Below are 17,482 nucleotides of genomic sequence, written 5' to 3'. Positions count from 1 at the left end.
GAAATTGAAGGCTTGTGGTTCACAGGGCTGGTTCAGGGGCGGATCGGGTCGGGGGTGAGGGGGCAGGTGAAGTTCTCGGGGCCCTCTTGGCCGGGGGTGGGGCGCACGTTGGAATACTCCTCATCCAGGTGCTTGTTCCTCTCCTCCAGGATGTAGTCTGGGTACCCGATCTGCTCCCGGATGCTCATGGCCTAGGGACGACATTGGGGCCCGTCGGTGACTGCCCCACCGTGGGAACCCCAGCTCTGCCCCTCGCTCATTGCCGCGTGGCTCAGGGGCTGAGGGACTCGACCCCCCCTCCCCCTTGCAAGCCATGGGGAGGTTTAATGGGGACAGGTGAGGACCGGCTCAGCCCGACAGCCAGCCAGGGGTCAGATGGGGCGAGGGCCGATGCAGTGGGACGGTTTCCGCTTGACATCCTGGCCCAGAGGGGGCTTGCTCCGAGGCCACCCCTACTCGTTCGCAAGGGTGCCGGGAGGGTCTCCCACACTTGGCTTCTAGTTCCGCCTCTGAGCAAGCCACACCCAGACCCGGTGTCTTCATCTCTGAAGCAGGTGCAATGACGGTTGCCCCGTGTCCCCGTGCTGGGGCTGCCCTCTCCAGGCAGGATGCCCTGACCGTGGGGCCCCAGCCACCTGCGCACCTTCTCCTGGGCCTTCTTCTTGGATGCCTCGTCCATCCAGCCCAGCTCATCCAGGGTCTCCACGAACACCGCCCGCACCTTGTCAATGAGCTCTCTGACCTGGGAGGACACGTGACTCTTGTCCTGCGTGTCCGGCATTGGGGTCTCTGCAGGGGTCCGTTCCAAAGCCTCGTCCCTGCCGTGATGTTGGGGCTGGGGGTGTGGAATGCCCCCCCCCTTCCGGGACAGGGGTCCTGACTGCTGGGCGTTCTCCTGGGTGAGCCTAGGGCCTGCCCGCCCCTGGACTCACAGCCTGTATGGCCTGTAGGCCTTTCCCAGACAGGCCTGTAGGGTTGGGGGTGGGGCCTCTGGCCTCCCCATGTGACGGGGCGCCAGGCAAACGTGTGCTCCCCGGTACCCCCTGGGCACACACGGGCTGCTGGGGGGCCAGCAGGGTCCCGGCACTGGGAGCCCGGAGTCACCCTGTGGGGGGGGGGTGTGGGGCTGTGACCCGTGCCCCCACCCACCATGGGCAGCGTCCCTGTGGGGAGGGGCCGCAGACAGACTGAGCACAGGGCACCCACCGCATCCTTGCCGTCTCTGGGAAAGGCCTCCCTGACGTAGAGGGAGCCCACGGCGCCCTCCATGTTGCTGTTGACGTAGCTGACACATTCTCGCCAGCGCACCTCCTCCACGGTCGTGCCATAGAGCGCCTGCCGCGTAGAGCACCCATTCACGCACTGCCGCCCCCCTGTCCTCAGCCCGAGCGCCCAGCGGCCAGAGTGGGGCACCGATGAACTCTGACCTCCCCTGGGAGCGCCGGCCGTGGGCGCGGGCAGGACGGCGTGTGCGCTTTTCAGGGGAGGGCTCCCCACCCGGGCTGGAAGTCTGGCCTCTGCCCCGGGGCGGGGGTAGGACCCTGCTCAGTCCCAAGTGCCACCTTGCCCCCCGTTCTCGCCGCCCTGGCCTGGCTGGCCAGCCCGACTCTGACCTCTTGGACTCCAGCCCCCCACTGAAGCACAGGCTGGTGTTGACTCTGGGGGCCCTGGGGGCCGCATCCAGCTCAGCCGTAAGCCACCGGCTCTCCGGCCCCCAGTGGGTTTTCCATCGCCGGAGTGGAGACGCTTGGCCAGTAGTGTTTCCACCCCACCCGCCAAGGCAGACGCCCCGACTTGCCCCAACTTTCCCGATGCGCTGGAGGGCTTCTGTCCGTCCCATTTCTCTAGTGAAGGACCTGGGGGTCCGCCTGACTCCCCTGCCCTTCAGCCCCCTGCTCGTACCTCAACTGTCTGTCGTCCACACTTGCGTCTGCTCCTGAGGCCCTGGTCCAACCCGTCACCCCGCCCGGACAACGTGTGTCTGCACTCTGACCCCACGCCCCCTCTGATCGAGGCCTTGGAACAGCCACCATGACCACAGGCCTTCCCAGTGGGTCCCCTGCCTCTGCCCTGCCCGCACCCCCACCCCCAGCAGCCAGAATGACCACACAAGCAGGACACTAGGCTGTGGCTCCCGCTCTGAACACCCTGGCGGCTTTCAAGGCACGTGGAATCCACGTTCGGCTCAGTCCCACGCTTGCGGGCCCCCACCTGTCTCCCTGACCCCGTCTCCTTCCTTCCCACCACGTGGCCCGGGGGTGTCCTGCCTTGGGAATCTGCCCCCAGCCTCTTCGTGTCTGGGTCATTCTTGCCTGGAGGTCTCCAGTGTCACCCTCACAGAAAGGCCATCTCTGTCCCATACCTTCCTGTCACGTCCTACTTGTTGCTTTTGAAAGAGCGGCTCTCCGGTTTGGTGACTGTCCCAAGAGGGCAGGCGTTGTCAGCCTCTTGCATGGCTCTGCCCCCGGTGTGGACCTTGGCGTTTGGCCCAGAGCAGGTGCCCCGCACCATGAACTAAGTGAACAAATGACAGGCCAGGGGTAGGAGCCACCTGCGTGGGGCCCCACTCACCTTACGGTAGTTAGCTCGCGCATCCTTGAATCGCTGGCTCAGGCTACTAATGCGGTCCAGCACCAGGCGCCAGGCCAGGTAGTTCTGCATGGTCCTGTGGGCAGGAGGCAGAGGGCGGGGCATATGACAGGCGCGTGGAGTTTGTCCAGAGTGGGGATTGGGCTTGTGGGCCCTTAGTCAACGGCTTCTGTGACGAACAGGCGCTCGCCCCAAGCAGGGTGGTGGAGAAAGCCTCTGGGACAACCTCCAGATACAGCCTGTCTGTTCCTAGATGCCCGAAAAGTCCCAGGGAGGGTTCGCATCTCTCACTAAGGTTCTATCGGCCACTAATATTTATCTGCCCAGAGAAGATGCTCCCTGGGGTACTCTCCCATGAGGAGACGTGGAGGGGGTGGGGGCGGGGCCAGAGGCCGAGATGCCGAGGCCTCTGGGGACCTTCCCGGGGCCTCACCTGGCTGAGTAGACATCGATGATGTCTTCAAGGTTCCGGAGGTAGGGGATGCCATACACCACTACTTCCTCATCTGGCAGCAGTTTGATTTTGACAGAGGACAGCACAGATTGTATGAAGAGGGTCCAGTTAAACCCCTGGGAAGGCGGGCGTGCGGAGAAAGAGGGAGAGAACAGAGAGGTAGGTAGACACGGCTCGTGGGGATCCAAGAAACCCAGCCCCCACCAGAGAATATTTGGGGAATCAGAGGGAAGGCACAGATGATCAGAGTCAGGGTGAGGGTGGGTGACATCACCACAGAGCCTACAGACTGTGGAAAGAGATCATGCCAACATATTTGAAAACTTGAGTGTGATGGAAAAATTCCTGAAAAGAGTTTAGCAATACGATCTATAGAATATATATCTAGTAAATATAAGAATAGTAGAAATATAGTCTTATAGGTAATAAATTGATCTTTCATTTGAAATATTCCCACATGGAAATTTCTAGAACCATCTGCCTTTTCCAGTGGATGCTATCTGACATTTGTGGAAGACATACTGCCAGTCCTACTCAACTTTCCAGAGGAGAGAGGAAGAGAAACGTGTTCTCAATCTGATTTATGAGGCCAAGAAAAACTTGAATCCCCAAATAAGGATATTACAAGGAAAGAAGGTAACAGGCTAGTGTCGTTTATGATCATAGACAAAAAAAATCCTATGGAAAATATTAGCAATTAGGATTTATCCACACCTACATAATATGGATAATACATCACAGCCAAATTTGATTTATTCAAGAATTCAAATTTGGTGTGTAAAATTTGAAAATTGAATCAAGTAATTCACGGTGATAACTAGATAAAGCAGGATAATCACATCCTAATTTCTTTTTTTTATTAAAAAAATTTTTTTAATGTTTATTTTTGAGAGAGAGAGAGACAGAGCGTGAGTGGGGGAGGAACAGAGAGAGAAGGAGACACAGAATCCGAAGCAGGCTCCAGGCTCCGGGCTGTCAGCCCAGAGCCGGACATGGGGCTTGAACCCATGAACTGTGAGATCAAGACCTGAGCCGAAGTCAGGGGAGGGGCAGAGAGAGAGGGAGACACAGAATCCGAAGCAGGATCCAGGCTCCGAGCTGTCAGCACAGAGCCCGACGCGGGGCCCGAACCCACGAACCGTGAGATCGCGACCTGAGCTGAAGTCGGACGCTTGACCGACTAAGCCACCCAGGCGCCCCGATCACCTCGTAATTTCAATGGATGCAGGAAGAAAGGCGTTTAATGAACTTTGCCGTCTGTTCATGACAAGAAGTCCTAGCGGACTAGAGCTAGAAGGTAAATTCAACAGTCTGGTGAGGGGAACCTACATACAGCAGCAGCAACCCAGAAAACAAAACCGCCCACAGCAAACGTCAAAACTGAGGGAGGAAACAGGACGTCTACTAGCGTGACTGAGTGTCCCTGCCAGCTCAACCAGACAAGTAAATGACAGAAAATCAGTAAGGGTTTGAAAGGGAAGAAATAAAACTTATCGTTCACAAAGGACATGATTTCACGTGCATAAAACCTGAAAGGAACTGCAGATACGTAGGGTGTTGGAACGAGCGTGTGCGCAGAGTAAAACTGCCGTGTCCGAGGTCGGAGCCTCTGCACAGGAGCAACAAAGAATCCGAAGATACATCACACAGGAAGACCTTTCGTGCCAGTGTCAGAAACCGAAGGGCTTGGGGCGCCCGGGTGGCTCAGTCGGTTGAGCGTCCGACTTCAGCTCAGGTCGTGATCTCACAGCTCGTGGGTTCGAAACCTGCATCGGGCTCTGTGCTGACGGCTCGGAGCCCGGAGCCTGCTTCGGATTCTGTGTCTCCGTCTCTCTCTGCCCCTCCCCCACTTGTGCTCTGTCTCGCTCTATCAAAAATAAATAAAATGTAAAAAAAATAAATAAAAATAAAAAAAAGAGTGCAGCGGGGGCGCAAACTGCTGTGTTCTCAAACTTGACTGTGCGGCCGTCAGCACGGCTGGCCCGGGGAGATGGGGTGTGGCGACGGTGAGATGTTGTCTCACCCACAAAACGTAGGACAAGACAACCCAGTGCAGGTGAGTGAACTGTCCGGGTCCGACGGCCCGTCTTGTGGAGGGAGAAGTCGGGGTGGGGGCCTTGGGGACGGGCCGTGTGGACGTGCACACTCGGAGCCAAGTCTAAGCGTTATAAACGCGTTCTACAGCGGACAGCCCAACGCCTGGCTTCTAGGACGTTCCCCCAAGCTTCTTCGCCATCTCCGCGGCACGGCGCCTGCAGGCCGTGGGCGTTCTCTTCTCTCTCTCCTCTTCCCACTGTTAGTACGTATGCAGATCCTGCTGGCTCTATCTTCCAACCGGATCAGAAACCACCCCTCTCGCCACGTCGGCTAGCGTCTCCACCTGCCAGCGTTCACCGCCTGGTCTTCAGTGTGAGTCAAGTCTGTGCCCCAGGCCCTCTCACGTGCCCTGGAGGCCTGGCATCGTCCACCCCTTCACCGCCGGTGCCTCCTCTGACCTCCGGTCACCCTGCAGCCCCTGCCTCAGGACCTGGCCCTTGGCTGCCCCTTTGGGCCACACGCCCCAGACGGTCCCTCTTCCCGAGACTTCTCTCCTGCATCAGCTTCGTGGCGCAGCCCTTCCTGGCCGCGTTGTCCCACCGCCTCCCTGCTCTCTGCACGCAGGCCTCCCCGCCTGGGCTGCAGTGTAGACACGAGGCGGGGGTTGCCCGCTTGGCTCACTGCTGGAGCCCGAGCCAGAGGGGGGCCTCGTCCCCCACAGTGCCTGCTGTGGCGGGGGTGGGGGGGGCAGCTGTTGGGTTGTGTTGAGGGGCGGGTCGAAGCAGATCACCACTGGGAGCAGGTGCCAAGGAAGAGGGCAGGCTCCAGGGGCCATAGAGCCTTCCGGAACACCAAGTGCCATGAACCCTGGGCAGGAGTCTCTGGAGTTCTCCTGCTTTGTTCTCTGGCTCCAGACCCTCGAATTTTCTGGTCAGGAGTTAGGAGCTGGAGTGTCTGTCCCACCCCTGCCCTCTGCCCCGACTCGGTGGTAGGGCTGGCGTGGCTATCACTGCGTTTCTGTCCCTCCTGAGGGGAGGCTCCGGACAAGTCTGCGGCTCAGGGTACCCGGCCACCTGAGTTCGGGGTTGGGTGGGGTGCAAAACCCGGCTCCCCTCTGTCTGGCCTGGGCTGCTCCTCCCCAGCCCCCTGCGGCCAGGCCTGGCCAGCAGGGAGGGCGGGCCTGAGGGCCTGGCGGGGCGGGGCCGGGTCATGCAGGGGCTCAGAACAGGCCCCAGGGACGCAGTGCCCGGGGCGAGGGTCGCTCTGGTGAGTCGGGACCCCTCCCGGCTTGTCTCCTGCTCAGGAAAGCGGGGTCCTCGCGGTATCCACCTCACAGATGGGGTGGCCCTGCGTGCCTGGACGGCCCGCCTGCACCTGCCGTCCCAGTGCGAGAGTGTCCCTGTCTGGGTGACCTCTGCGCGCGTGGGCGTGTTTCTGTGGCTTGGCCCGCGGAGGCGGGGCCGGGCGGGGGGCGGGGCCGGGGCCCGTCGGTGGGGGGGGGGGGGGGGGGGGGACTTGCCTTCAGGCCAAACTTGTTCTGGAGCTCCTCCAGGCCCATCCTGTGGTACAGAGTGGTGACGTCATGCCTCTCCTCCTGCGGGGCCGTGGCCTGCACCGGGGGCCAGGGGTGTCACACCGGGGGGCGGGGCGGCCGGGACCCTGGCCCCCCGCCCCCGCCCCGCGGCCTCACGTTTGCCAGCTGCGTCTCGAGCTCCAGCACCTGCGCCATGTCCTCCCGCACCAGGTAGCCGTTCTCGGGGAGGTTCATGTCCGCCCGCAGCATCGCGGCCACTGACACCATGAACTGCAGGTACGCTTCCCGCACCTGGGCCGAGGGAGGCAGGACTCGGTCCGGCGGCCTCGGCCCCCGCGGCCCCCACGGAGCTCTCTGTGGGGGCGGGGGTGGGCGTAGGACACGAAGCGGGCCCCCGGGATGCTCCCGGGGCCAACCTCGGCCGGCGGGCGGCGGGACGGGGCGCTCCAGACCGTCCGCGCCCTCCCGGGCCGGGCCGCAGCCGCCACTCGCACTCGCGGACAGGCCGGTGCAGCGGCCGCGGGCTCCGCGTGAGTGGCCTGCTGCCCCGGACCTGCGTGGGGAGCCACACGCTGAGGTCACGCCCCGACGGCTCGGGGCTACGCTTCCGCCCCATCCCCCACGTCCCTGGGCTTGCACCGGACGGAGAGACCTGTTCTGTCTCCGTGGTTGCCTACAAAGTGCTGGGCGTCTAGCGGGTGCCCCGTAAAGGCCCCGGGGCCGGCCAGGGCTGTCAGATGCTAGGGTCCAGGGTGGGCTGCCCTTAGCCAGGCTGGACTCAGCCAGGGGGTCAGGCACTGGGTCCGGAGGGTCGATGCCCTTCCTGGACCTGCCTTCTTTGCGCCTCATCCTGGGAGGGGCTTTCCTCCCAGGCAGGGTCCTCAGAGGCCACACCTCCGGCGTCAGGCCCGTCGTCGCCCTTGGCCTGGCTGTCTCCGCTCCGCTAGCCCACCCGTGGCTCCTTCTGTCAGCCACACTCGTCTCTGCCCCTGGCTGGACCGTCCTTCATGGCCCGGCTCACAGCCCGCCTCCGCCAGGAGGCCCACCATCCTGCTTTCTGGCCGAGGGCTATTTCACAATTGCACCTCCCGCAGCCGGCTCCCAGCTCTTCCCTCTGGCCCAGCTCGCCACTGTCTGCCCCTTGCCTCGCTCCTCCCTGGACCAGGAACCCAGTGGTTACGAGAGCCCCGCGCTCAGGTGGCCTGAGTTCAGATCTTGACGGGCCCTACGCGGTAGACCGGCAGTGTGGACCGCAGTCCTCACCGGTGAGACGGGGGTGAAGGGCGTGGGCCTCGGGGCCACCGGCTCAGCTGAGCCTGTCCCCATACGTGGCACGTGGTGTTTAGGGACGGTCCCTTCGACCCGCAGCTCTCAGCGCCCCGCAGGCATTCACAAAGGCTAGCCATGGGGGGCGGGGTCAAGGGGACCACGGGCAGGCCGGCTGCAGGGGGGCCCTAAGGCTGCCGGGGAGGGGGGGCAGCTAAGTGCCCGAGGGGCCGGGGCCGGCCGGACTCACCTTGTGGTTGTTGCCTTCGTCGAAATAGTATTCTCGGGACGGCATGCCCAAGGTGGGCTGGTCTATCTGGAGACACAGAGGGTGTGACCCTGGGCCACGAGCCGGGGTCCCCACAGCCTGGCCGGGGAGGACAGCAGCTCTCTCGACTCCCCCCGAACTGCGCCCAGCGGGAACGTGGGCTCCACCCGGAAGGGGGACGCGCCCCGGCGCTGCTCTCTGCGAGTGACGGCCGGAGGGCCCCGGGGGACGCGCTGCAGGGTGCGCTGACCAGGTGACCCAGGCGACGTGCGGGCCACGTGCAGGGCCTCGCGGCGCCCTCGCCCTCCCTGCGTGGCGCGGGCTCGCTGTGGCCGGCGGTGGCTTTCTGAGGTCCGTTTTCCTGCCCTGGAGCCCGAGGCCCGGACAGACGGCACGCGGGCGGCTCCTCTGACCGGGACCCGGTCCCCCGGCAGCCGGCGCCCCGGGCGGGACGTGGACAAGGGCAGGGCCCTGGGAACGCCCCCGGGGCTCACCCCCCCCCCCCCCCCCCGGCCACGGCCCTGCGGGCGCCCCCAGCCAGGCGCCAGGGACCCGGCCTACCCCGGCCCCCCGGCGCGGCTCGTACGTAGATGATGTGCCGGCTGGAGTTCTGGTCGTCGTTCCAGACGAACAGGTCGATGAGGACGCGCCTGTTGAACTGCGCGTTCATCAGGGCCAGCTGCTGCTCCAGCTCCCACTTGGGGCCTGGGGGGTCAGCGCCTCACGCTGCAGACCGCTGCGCTCCCGGGGGTCCCAGGCCAGGCCCTCGTCGGACAGTGGGCCCCGGCCCCCTAAGCCCCAGAGCTCGGGGGACATGGTGGCGGCAAGCACACCTGCGGGCCCCGGCGCCGGGGACCCGCTGCGGGACAACGGGGCCAGGGGTGGCCGGGCACCTGGTGCGCCCGCGCCCCGCCCCCACGCCCCGGGTCTGGGAGGCGAGTGCCCCCGGGGGCCTGGAAGGGTCGCCCTCTGCAGGGCTGGGGAGCCCACTGGCAGCGGGTGCGAACTCGCCAGCCCGAGCCCGCGGGGGCTCGGCTCCGGGGAGCCCCGGGCGGTGACGCCTGTGTGCTGAGCGAGGCTGCCGCAGGCCCCGGCCTTACCTACGCTCTCGTTCCACTTGTCCATGGCCACCGGCCAGCCGCCCATGAGATCCAAGATGTTCAGCAGGGGCCGCGAGTCTCGTTTTTCTATCACGCCTGCGAGGGAAGGAGGGTCACTCGCCTCCCCGACACCCACCTTCACACAGGCCCGTGGGGACGCTGCACGCCCGGCGCAAAGCCAGGCCCCCGTCACACGGGGGCGGGGACGGGCCCGGGAGGAGCAGAGACGGACGCAGGTGTGAGGGGCCCCGGGGGGTGACCGAAGCAGACGCGCCGGCAGGACACGGGGCGTGGGAGGGGGACAGGCGACCGGGTGGTGGCGGAGCCAGGCCGAGGGAGGCCCTGCGGCCCGGGGGTGCTGCACGGGTGGGGGGCGCCAGCACCGTGGCCGGCCGAACACTCTGGACTGGACGTGGACAACTTGCGCAGGGCAGCGGAGGTCCGGCAGGGAGCTGGGGAACTGGGGTCACACGTAAGGTGAAGGTGAGGGTCCGGTGGCAGGGCGCCAGGTCATTCGGTTTGGCGGAGACTCACAGGGAGGCAGGGGCATGGGGGAGCCTCATGGTGGAAAGAGGGAAGGGTCCGGGCGAGCCCAGATGGGGGCCGGGGTTTCGGGAGGCACGAGCCAGAAGCTGGCGGCTTCCTCTGGCTGCTCCGGAGTGGGATGCGGGGACAAAACAATGAGCCCTCGGTACTAAGCGGGGGGGGGGGGGGGGGGGGGGTGGGGGTGCTCCCCACAGAGCAGCCGACACCCCAAGCTGGGCTTGCAGACCCCCAGGCAGGGACACGAGGGGAGACAGGCCAGAGGGGCGCGGGGTGTGGGGGAGCCATTCCTAGGAGCCCGAGCACAGGGCAGTCCCGTAACAGTACCCGGGTACACGTGTGGACACTCGCGGACACACATGGACGGACACACACACGGACACACGCGGACACAGACACACACGCGTGTGCGCCTTCCCTGGGGCTTCCAGGTGCGCCCCTCAGCATTGTCCTTCTGCCCGGACGGTGTGGCCCGGGCTGGGGTCAGGGTGTAAACAGGATCACGGTCAGCTGGCAGTAAGTCCCTGCCCCCGGGGGAGCCTGGGCCCGGCGGCCAGGTGGGGGCACAGCCCCTGTGGCCGCGAGTCCTGAGTGGCGTCCAGCTGCCAGGCACTGCTGCGGGGACTGTGGGGTCCCGGACCCCCCACTCACTCTCGTTCATGCAGGAGCGGTACAGCATCTTGGCTTTCTGCACAGCCGGCCTGTCCTTGGCGGTGGAATTCTCCAGCACTCCTGTGGGCAGAGGAGGGGGCTGGACAGAGGCCTGAGGCGGCCGCCGGGAGAGCCAGGTCAAAGGTCCTGGTGTCACCCGTCCCTCTTTAGTGAGAGGAGGCCCCTCTGCCCCTGCGGGGCCTTTATTCCAGGGGGTTTCTTCTCTGCGGGCCCCACGGCCACCCTTGAGTGGGGCAGACGTACAGCCTTACCCAGCTCCACCCCCAAGGTCACGGCGGCTCTCACCTTTGAGGATGATCTCCAGCTCCTCTCGAAGGACGTCAAAGACGCTGTACCGGGAGTTGGTCTCGGGGATCACGTGATGCTGCAGCCAGCCTCCGCACGCGTACTGGTAGAAGTCGTCACACGGTTCCCCGGACGGGTCCATGTTCCGGAGGATCCTGGCAGCTGCTCGGCCGCAGGGGTGGGGAGGGAGAGGGGGGACCCAGTCGCGGGTGGCCGCGGACCGTTCGACATTCCATCATGGCTGTGTGCCCCCGGCAGCGTGAGTCACCCTCTCTGAGCCTCGGGGAGGTCAGAAGCAGGAATTCAAGTTCTAGGGCTATGACTTATTAGCCACATGACCCGGGATCCCGTGACCTCTGCCAGGACACCCACGGTCCGGCGCTGGGGCAACGGCCAGGACTGCCCGGCTCCCAGGAGGCGGTCTGCTGCCCCTGGAGCCCCCTCACTCATCAGAGTGTCTGCAGCGGGGGTGGGGGTGAGGGTGCTCTGGGCCGCCACAGGGAGTCTGTGTGCCGTTAGAGGAGACGGTGTCACCCCAGCACCAGAATGTGCCGCGTCACTGGTCGGGGGTCCCCGGCCGAAGGCTCTCGGCTGGATTCCCCACTCGGAACCCCCAGCCTGGGACCCTCCCTCGCCCTCTGTCCCACTTGGCCAGGGCCTCGAGGGAAGCTCGTCCACGACCCCAGCATGGGCAGGAAAATCTCGGGTCTGAGATTTTTCCTGATGTTTCTTCAGACCGTTCTCACTGTTTTCGATCTGCGAATGGCAGCATATGGTCCCCAATTTTTAGACAAATTCGTGGGAGGAAGCTTGTATGTTCGTGTGACCTTTCTCTCTGTAACTGCGGGAAAGAGCCCCTGTCCCCGAACTACCTTCCTCCGCGTCACGGGGGCCTTGTGGGTGCAGGGACCTCTTCCTGGGGGCACAGGGCTGGGAAGAGGGAGCAGACCCGCTTTCCTCACCCACTGCACACACCCCGCCTGTAGGCGGGGCCAGGGACTGCCCGCCGGCCCCCGTGCCGTGCTGTGTCTGGAGGTGGCTCCCCTCGCCCCGGGGCAGGGCTCTGGGAGGTGTGGGGAAGGGGCTTACCTGCTACCACGCAGCCGGGGGTGGTGCAGATTTCACCCATCACCTGGGGCCGTTGGATGGCTGTGGGCCAGACGCGGCGTGAGCGAGTGGGGAGGCAGAGTGGGACGGGGCACAGGTGAGGTGCGTCTGCTGGGGCGGGCAGGGCCAGGCCTCAAACCGCCCTCAGCCCCCCGGGGGCCGTCCGACCTGGGGTCCTCCCCAGGTGGCCCAGGGCTGGGGCTTCCGTGAGGGCGAGCCCCACGCCGGCTTGAACGCTTCCGTAACCCGGGAGCCTCTTCCACGGACGCACCCTCTGCCTCCACTGACCCCCCAGGGCCCCCGGGTCCCCAGGACTGAAGCTGGTGGTTCTGCCTTCCTGCCTCTCTGCCAGCCGGCTGTCGCCCCTGTCAGGGTCACCCCCTCCAGGCAGGGTGCCCGTGCTGCTGGTCTCTGCACATTGCTGCCCCCCTGACCCCCCTGCCGGGCCCCAGCTGGTCGTATAGGTGTGCACCTGCCTGGTCTGAGGGACGGCGCCCCAAGCGGGGGAGCAGGGAACACCCTGCATGTAGCAGGTGCTGTGTCCCTGCCGCTGCCCTGGCTTTCCGCAGGACTCTGGGGGCCCTGGGCGGGGCCCCGCGCCCCTGCTGCACCCCACCCACCGGGGGCCCCGTCTCCAGCCCACCTGCTTGGGCCATGTTTTGGAAGGGAAGGCAAAGCTACCTCGGGGTTTTCGTTTTACAAGGGTCCTCTCGTCCTCTGAGAAGCACAGCCGGCTAGGAAAGGATGGCGGCTGCTTCCCTGGGGAGAAACACGGCACTCAGCCCCCTGCCTCCCCCTGCCGGGGCCCCTCGGGGCTTGCTGGGGGCAGCCTTGCCATTTCCCTGCAGCGCTGGGGTCCAGGGCTCTCCGGGGGGCTGCCTGCCTCCCCACAGCCAGGCCGGGTCACCAGGGAGCCCAGCGGAACTTACCTCGGAGGGGAGGGGGAGGGCGAGGGTGCTCCCCTGGCTTGCCCACCCCCACTCTCCAGACCCACCCCCATCTGCCGGGGTCCAGAGGGCTCCTGAGTCGGAAGTCCGCATTCCTTCCCCTCAGGGAAGTCCCCTTTGACCTTCCTCTTCGATCTCAAGGTCATGGGTCGCACCCACGCAAGGTGGGCAGCTCCTGGGGTCCAACCGAGGCAGGAACAATAGGCTTGTGTAGGGGGACGGGAGGCCACTTTCACTCTCTGACTCACTGGCCACCTTCCCTGCATCCATCCGCTACACAGGGCAGGGGCATCACCTGGTCAGCATGGGGAGCTTCCGGGAGGGTGGGGACCCTGCCCGGAAGGGGGTGGGGGAGGGGCGAGGTGCAGGGAGAAGGCCTGCTGGGCCTGGCCCCCTACAGAGCTGGCTTGTGGCCGAGTGTCCCCACTATGGAGGCGCACGGAGACCTGGTGGGAAAGAGGGACCTCACGCAGGTCAGAGGCCGCAGAGGGTGCAGAAAGCTCCCGGAGTGTTGGGTGCTCCCTGGGGCCCTGGCCATGGGAAGACCCGCTTATGAAGTGTGGGGTTGGGGGCGTTTCTCCCCCCACCTGTGGCTGCCGCTCTTTGTGCCCACCGTTTGTGCACCCACGAGTCCAACCTTTGCCGACTGTGACAAGCCTGCCCCGGTGCCGGGCCCTGAGCGTTCAGAGACGAGTCCGGCACGGGCCCTGCCTCAGGGAGCCCCGGCCCGTGGGGACAGGACAGCGATGCTAATCAGAAGCAAAAATGCAGTGGCGAGAGGGCATGAAGGCATGGCCGCCCCAGGGGGTTTGTCAGGGTCGTTAACCCAGACCCTTGGGACAAGAGCCGGACCTCGGACCCCAAAGGGCCACGCCCTCAGTGACACTCAGTGACAGTGGACAAGGCCGTCTGAGCTCCGGCCAGAGACATGACGAGGAGGAGAAGGGATTTTTGCTTCTGATGAGGACGCGGAAAGTTGAAAGCGACTGTGGTTCCCTCCCCGGCCGGGAGAAGGAGTCGCGGGAGTCTGTAAACACCCATCCGAGAGCTGCGGACAGGAAACCCGCAGAACCAAATTCCAGAAAGGCACGCGCCCTCCCTAGACAACAGGGACCTATGACCGCCTTGGGAGCCACGGCGCGAGGAAGGTGGTCTTGCACAAAGGGGGCTTCGGGCTGGAGGAGCCAGTAAGGCCACCAGCATTGGGGCTGGTGCGAGGGACGGGGTCCCACGCCGCTCCCCCACGGGCCAGGTCCTTGTTCCGGGGCCTCCCCGAGGGCACGGGCGGGGCAGGAAAGCGGAGAGAAATCCCCGTGCGTGAAGATACAGGCAAACGTGGCCCATCATCGAGAAAAACCCAGCAGCGTCCAAAGAAGTGGCCCCGGGGACCAGCTGTCAGAGTTAGCGGACAGAGTCTTCAGCGATTAGGATCACGAGATTAAAGGATCTGGTACAAAAGATGGGAAACGTGTAGACAGATACGTGGTTCGCATCCCCAGGTACACGGACACGGTCGGAAAGAACCGAAGTGGAGAATCTGTTTTTCGGGCTTCACGACAAGCTGAGTCTGCACTGGAAGGAATCTGTGTCAAGGGAAGTTATCCGGGGCCAACGCACAGGGGAGAGACCCAAAACACACAGAACAGAGCAGAGGAGAGCCCGCAGAACCCCCGGGGGGGCAGCCACCTCGAAAGCCGGCTTGGCAACTTCTTACAGAGCCTTACAAGGCGACCCCGCAATTCCACTCCTACGTGTCTCCCCAGGTGGTTGGAAAGCCCACGTCCACACGGAAGCCGGCCTGCGAATTTTATAGCAGGTGCGGAGGGTGTTTTTGTTTGTGGTTCTGCAACCACGGTGTCCTGCCACAGAGTCACGAAGAAATAAACCGTATTACAGCCACATAGTGGAATTATTATGAAGCAATGAAAAGAAATAAGCGAGGGGCGCCTGGGTGGCTCAGTCGGTGAAGCGTCCCACTTCGGCTCAGGTCACCATCTCGCGGTTCGTGGGGGTGGAGCCCCGTGTCGGGCTCTGTGCCGACAGCTCGGAGCCTGGAGCCTGCTTCGGATTCTGCGTCTCCCTCTCTCTCTGCCCCTCCCTAGCTTGTGCTTTGTCTCTCTCTCTCTCTCTCTCAAAAATAAACCAAAAAAAGCAAAAGGAGCTGACCGTCAGCGCGGCGGTGTAGTCGGTGAAATTGATCCCCGCGGGAATGCAGGTTGGCAGTTCTGAGACCACGATTGGGATTAAGTAAGCAGGGGAGGGCAGGAGTCCAGACTCCTCACCGCTGCAGGGGGAGGGCAGGTCGGCAAGGGCAGGGGGCTGGAAGGAAGCTCGTATTTAGCCCGACATAGACACAGACGGTGCACACACGGGGCTGAGCACGCCCTCGGCTGACAGCGGCCGGAAGCAATGACCCGCCAGCCATGCTCACATCTAGGAACCCGAGCCTGGCTTCTAACGCCGTCTCCCCGTGAAGGGAGCCAGGGGTCCTTGGAGAAACGCTGGGTTCTCTAACGGGGGCAGAAAACATACAAGACGGGCCTGGAACATCTCACAAGGCTAGAAAGGAAGGAAGTGCTCCCCTCCCCCTCCAGAGTCCCAAAGCCACAGTGACGGGGGATTGTCAGAGGAGCACCAAAGCCACGGCAGAGCCCCCAAGGTCAAAGCTGGGGCGATTTGAACACAATAAACTAGTGCTGAACCCTAGTCCAAAGTATAAAATCCACATCCATGAGTCCCTGCCGACATAAATACATCACCGAGTAAATGCATAAATGGGGGGAATAGAAAAACCGCCCATACAGAAGAACTCCAAATCGTTTATGGAGGTGCTCTGCCCGGAGAGATGTGGATTCCAACTCCCCCCGCCCCTTGGGCGTGAGCTGTCCACGGTGGCTTCCTTTCCAAGGGGACAGTATGGAAAGCGACGGGAAAGGTAACTTTATGGTGGAGAAAGCCGACGAACGTTATATGCTGGAGCCACGTGGTCCCGGTCAACGACAGTGACGATGACGAGTCATTATAAGTACGCACCCTTCGTTTACGGGCCTTCCTCCCCAAAACACATCCAACCGTGAGGAAAACATGTGACGAGTCCCGCCTGAGAGACGTTCTACAAAATATGGGGCCAGGACACCTCAAAACTGTCCAGGTCATAAAAACAAGGGAAGTCTGACAAACCATCACAGCTGAGAGTCGCCTACGGAGATTTGATGAATGACGCTCCGTGGCATCCCGTAGGATCCTGGGACAGGACAGGACACGAGGGAGGAACAGAAGAAACCTGGAGACGGTGTAGACCTACTTAACAGTCATTGGCAAACGGGGCGCCTGGGTGGCTCGGTCGGTTAAGCGTCCGACCTCGGCTCACGTCACGATCTCGCGGCTCGTGAGTTCGAGCCCCGCATCTGTGCTGAGAGCGCAGAGCCCGTTCCAGATCCTCCGTCCTCCTCCTGCCTCTCTCTCTGCCCCTCCCCCACTCTCTTGCCCTCACAAAATAAACATTAAAAAAAATAATACAGGTTGGCCTCGATTTGGATGGTTTATATTCCCTCTCTCTGTCACCACGTCCTGTGTCTCTCTCTCTCTGGAAAAAAAGGCCACAGGAATCTCAGAGGGTGGAAAACAACCTTCCTCCCTGGAGAACGAGCACGGGCTGGTCGTCAGGCAGGTGCTCGTATGAGCTTGACCGTGTGGCCAAGGAAACCTCAAGCTGAGACGTGCGTTTTAAGCAGGTGGCCTCCCCAGGTGCCTGATGGAAACAAACAACAAGCCTTCTCTGGAGGGAAGCTTCTCGGCCCAAGAGACACAGGGTCCCCACAGGTAAAGCCAGTGTGAGCACGGATTCACCCTAACACGGCGAGAAGCTTCCACGGGTGTGACCAGCACATGGCAGAACCGTGAACCCCAAGGATTTTGTATTCTGGGATTCTCCGATCCCAAATGTCTGGGGCATCACGGGCCCCACTCTCGACTCCTCTCTGCCCCCATGCTGTTGCCGGAGGACGTTTTCTCCCGCTCGTCTGTGGGCTGGCCCCGTGGCTTGCTTGGGCCGACAGAATGTGGTGGAAAGGATGCCTACTCCGGTCCTGAGCCCAGGCCCTAGGGGGCCTGGGGGCTTCAAGCCGTCCTCCTCCACTCTGCCCAGGCCCGCCTGCTGGTCCTCGTAGGGGGTGCGAGGACCCCCTGGAGGGGGGGCTGAACAGAGTCCAGCCTGGGTGGGCCGACTTGGCCATGGCACTGTGCCTGTGTGCGCGTCCCAACAGACGAACGTTATTTTAACCCCCGAGCACCAGGGCAGTTTGTGAGGAAGCAATAACCTGGCTGATGCAGAAACGCATGCGAGTATGTTTGGAGAAGTAAAAGAAAACACTAAAAACAAGGGCAAGAAACATTTAAAAAGAATCAGTCCGTGAAAGAATAAATCATAAATTCTAGAAACACAAAAGAACGTGGTTGCCAAGATCACATTTCTGGATTTTTTCCTCCGGGCTGCACTGTTTATTTTGCTAATTGAAACCTAAGTGACAACATGTCACAAATTCCGGGGTTCCACGGAATTTTTACTGCACTGCATGTACAGGCATATTCAGATATGTTTTTGGAGAATCAACATTCTGCAAAATGCAGCCAACATTTTAATTCACACCCGAGGGAAGGCAGCGTCCTAAAGGGTATGTA

At 63.0% G+C, this 17,482-nt stretch overlaps 1 protein-coding gene across 2 annotated transcripts in view; it reads right to left on the bottom strand.

The window, feature by feature from the left end:
* Window positions 1-17,482, bottom strand: part of MMEL1 (membrane metalloendopeptidase like 1) — a 31,246-nt gene that overhangs the window by 4,175 nt on the left and 9,589 nt on the right. The window contains exons 3-16 of one of the 2 annotated variants that reach the window (XM_049618229.1): window positions 12,537-12,614; window positions 11,838-11,897; window positions 10,749-10,910; window positions 10,443-10,523; window positions 9,249-9,344; window positions 8,735-8,853; window positions 8,131-8,196; window positions 6,771-6,905; window positions 6,600-6,689; window positions 3,023-3,159; window positions 2,572-2,665; window positions 1,207-1,335; window positions 644-742; window positions 108-191 (exon numbers count right to left, since the gene is read on the bottom strand). In XM_049618229.1, the coding sequence (XP_049474186.1) occupies window positions 108-191; window positions 644-742; window positions 1,207-1,335; window positions 2,572-2,665; window positions 3,023-3,159; window positions 6,600-6,689; window positions 6,771-6,905; window positions 8,131-8,196; window positions 8,735-8,853; window positions 9,249-9,344; window positions 10,443-10,523; window positions 10,749-10,910; window positions 11,838-11,897; window positions 12,537-12,614 (1,430 nt within the window). The remainder of the gene's footprint in view (window positions 1-107; window positions 192-643; window positions 743-1,206; window positions 1,336-2,571; window positions 2,666-3,022; window positions 3,160-6,599; window positions 6,690-6,770; window positions 6,906-8,130; window positions 8,197-8,734; window positions 8,854-9,248; window positions 9,345-10,442; window positions 10,524-10,748; window positions 10,911-11,837; window positions 11,898-12,536; window positions 12,615-17,482) is intronic. The other variant, XM_049618231.1, reaches the window with a different exon arrangement.

Source organism: Panthera uncia (assembly GCF_023721935.1).
Source record: "Panthera uncia isolate 11264 chromosome C1 unlocalized genomic scaffold, Puncia_PCG_1.0 HiC_scaffold_4, whole genome shotgun sequence".
Lineage (NCBI taxonomy): Eukaryota > Metazoa > Chordata > Mammalia > Carnivora > Felidae > Panthera > Panthera uncia.
The sequence above is the reverse complement of the archived record's forward strand: the minus strand, read 5'-3'. Positions and strand labels throughout refer to the sequence as shown.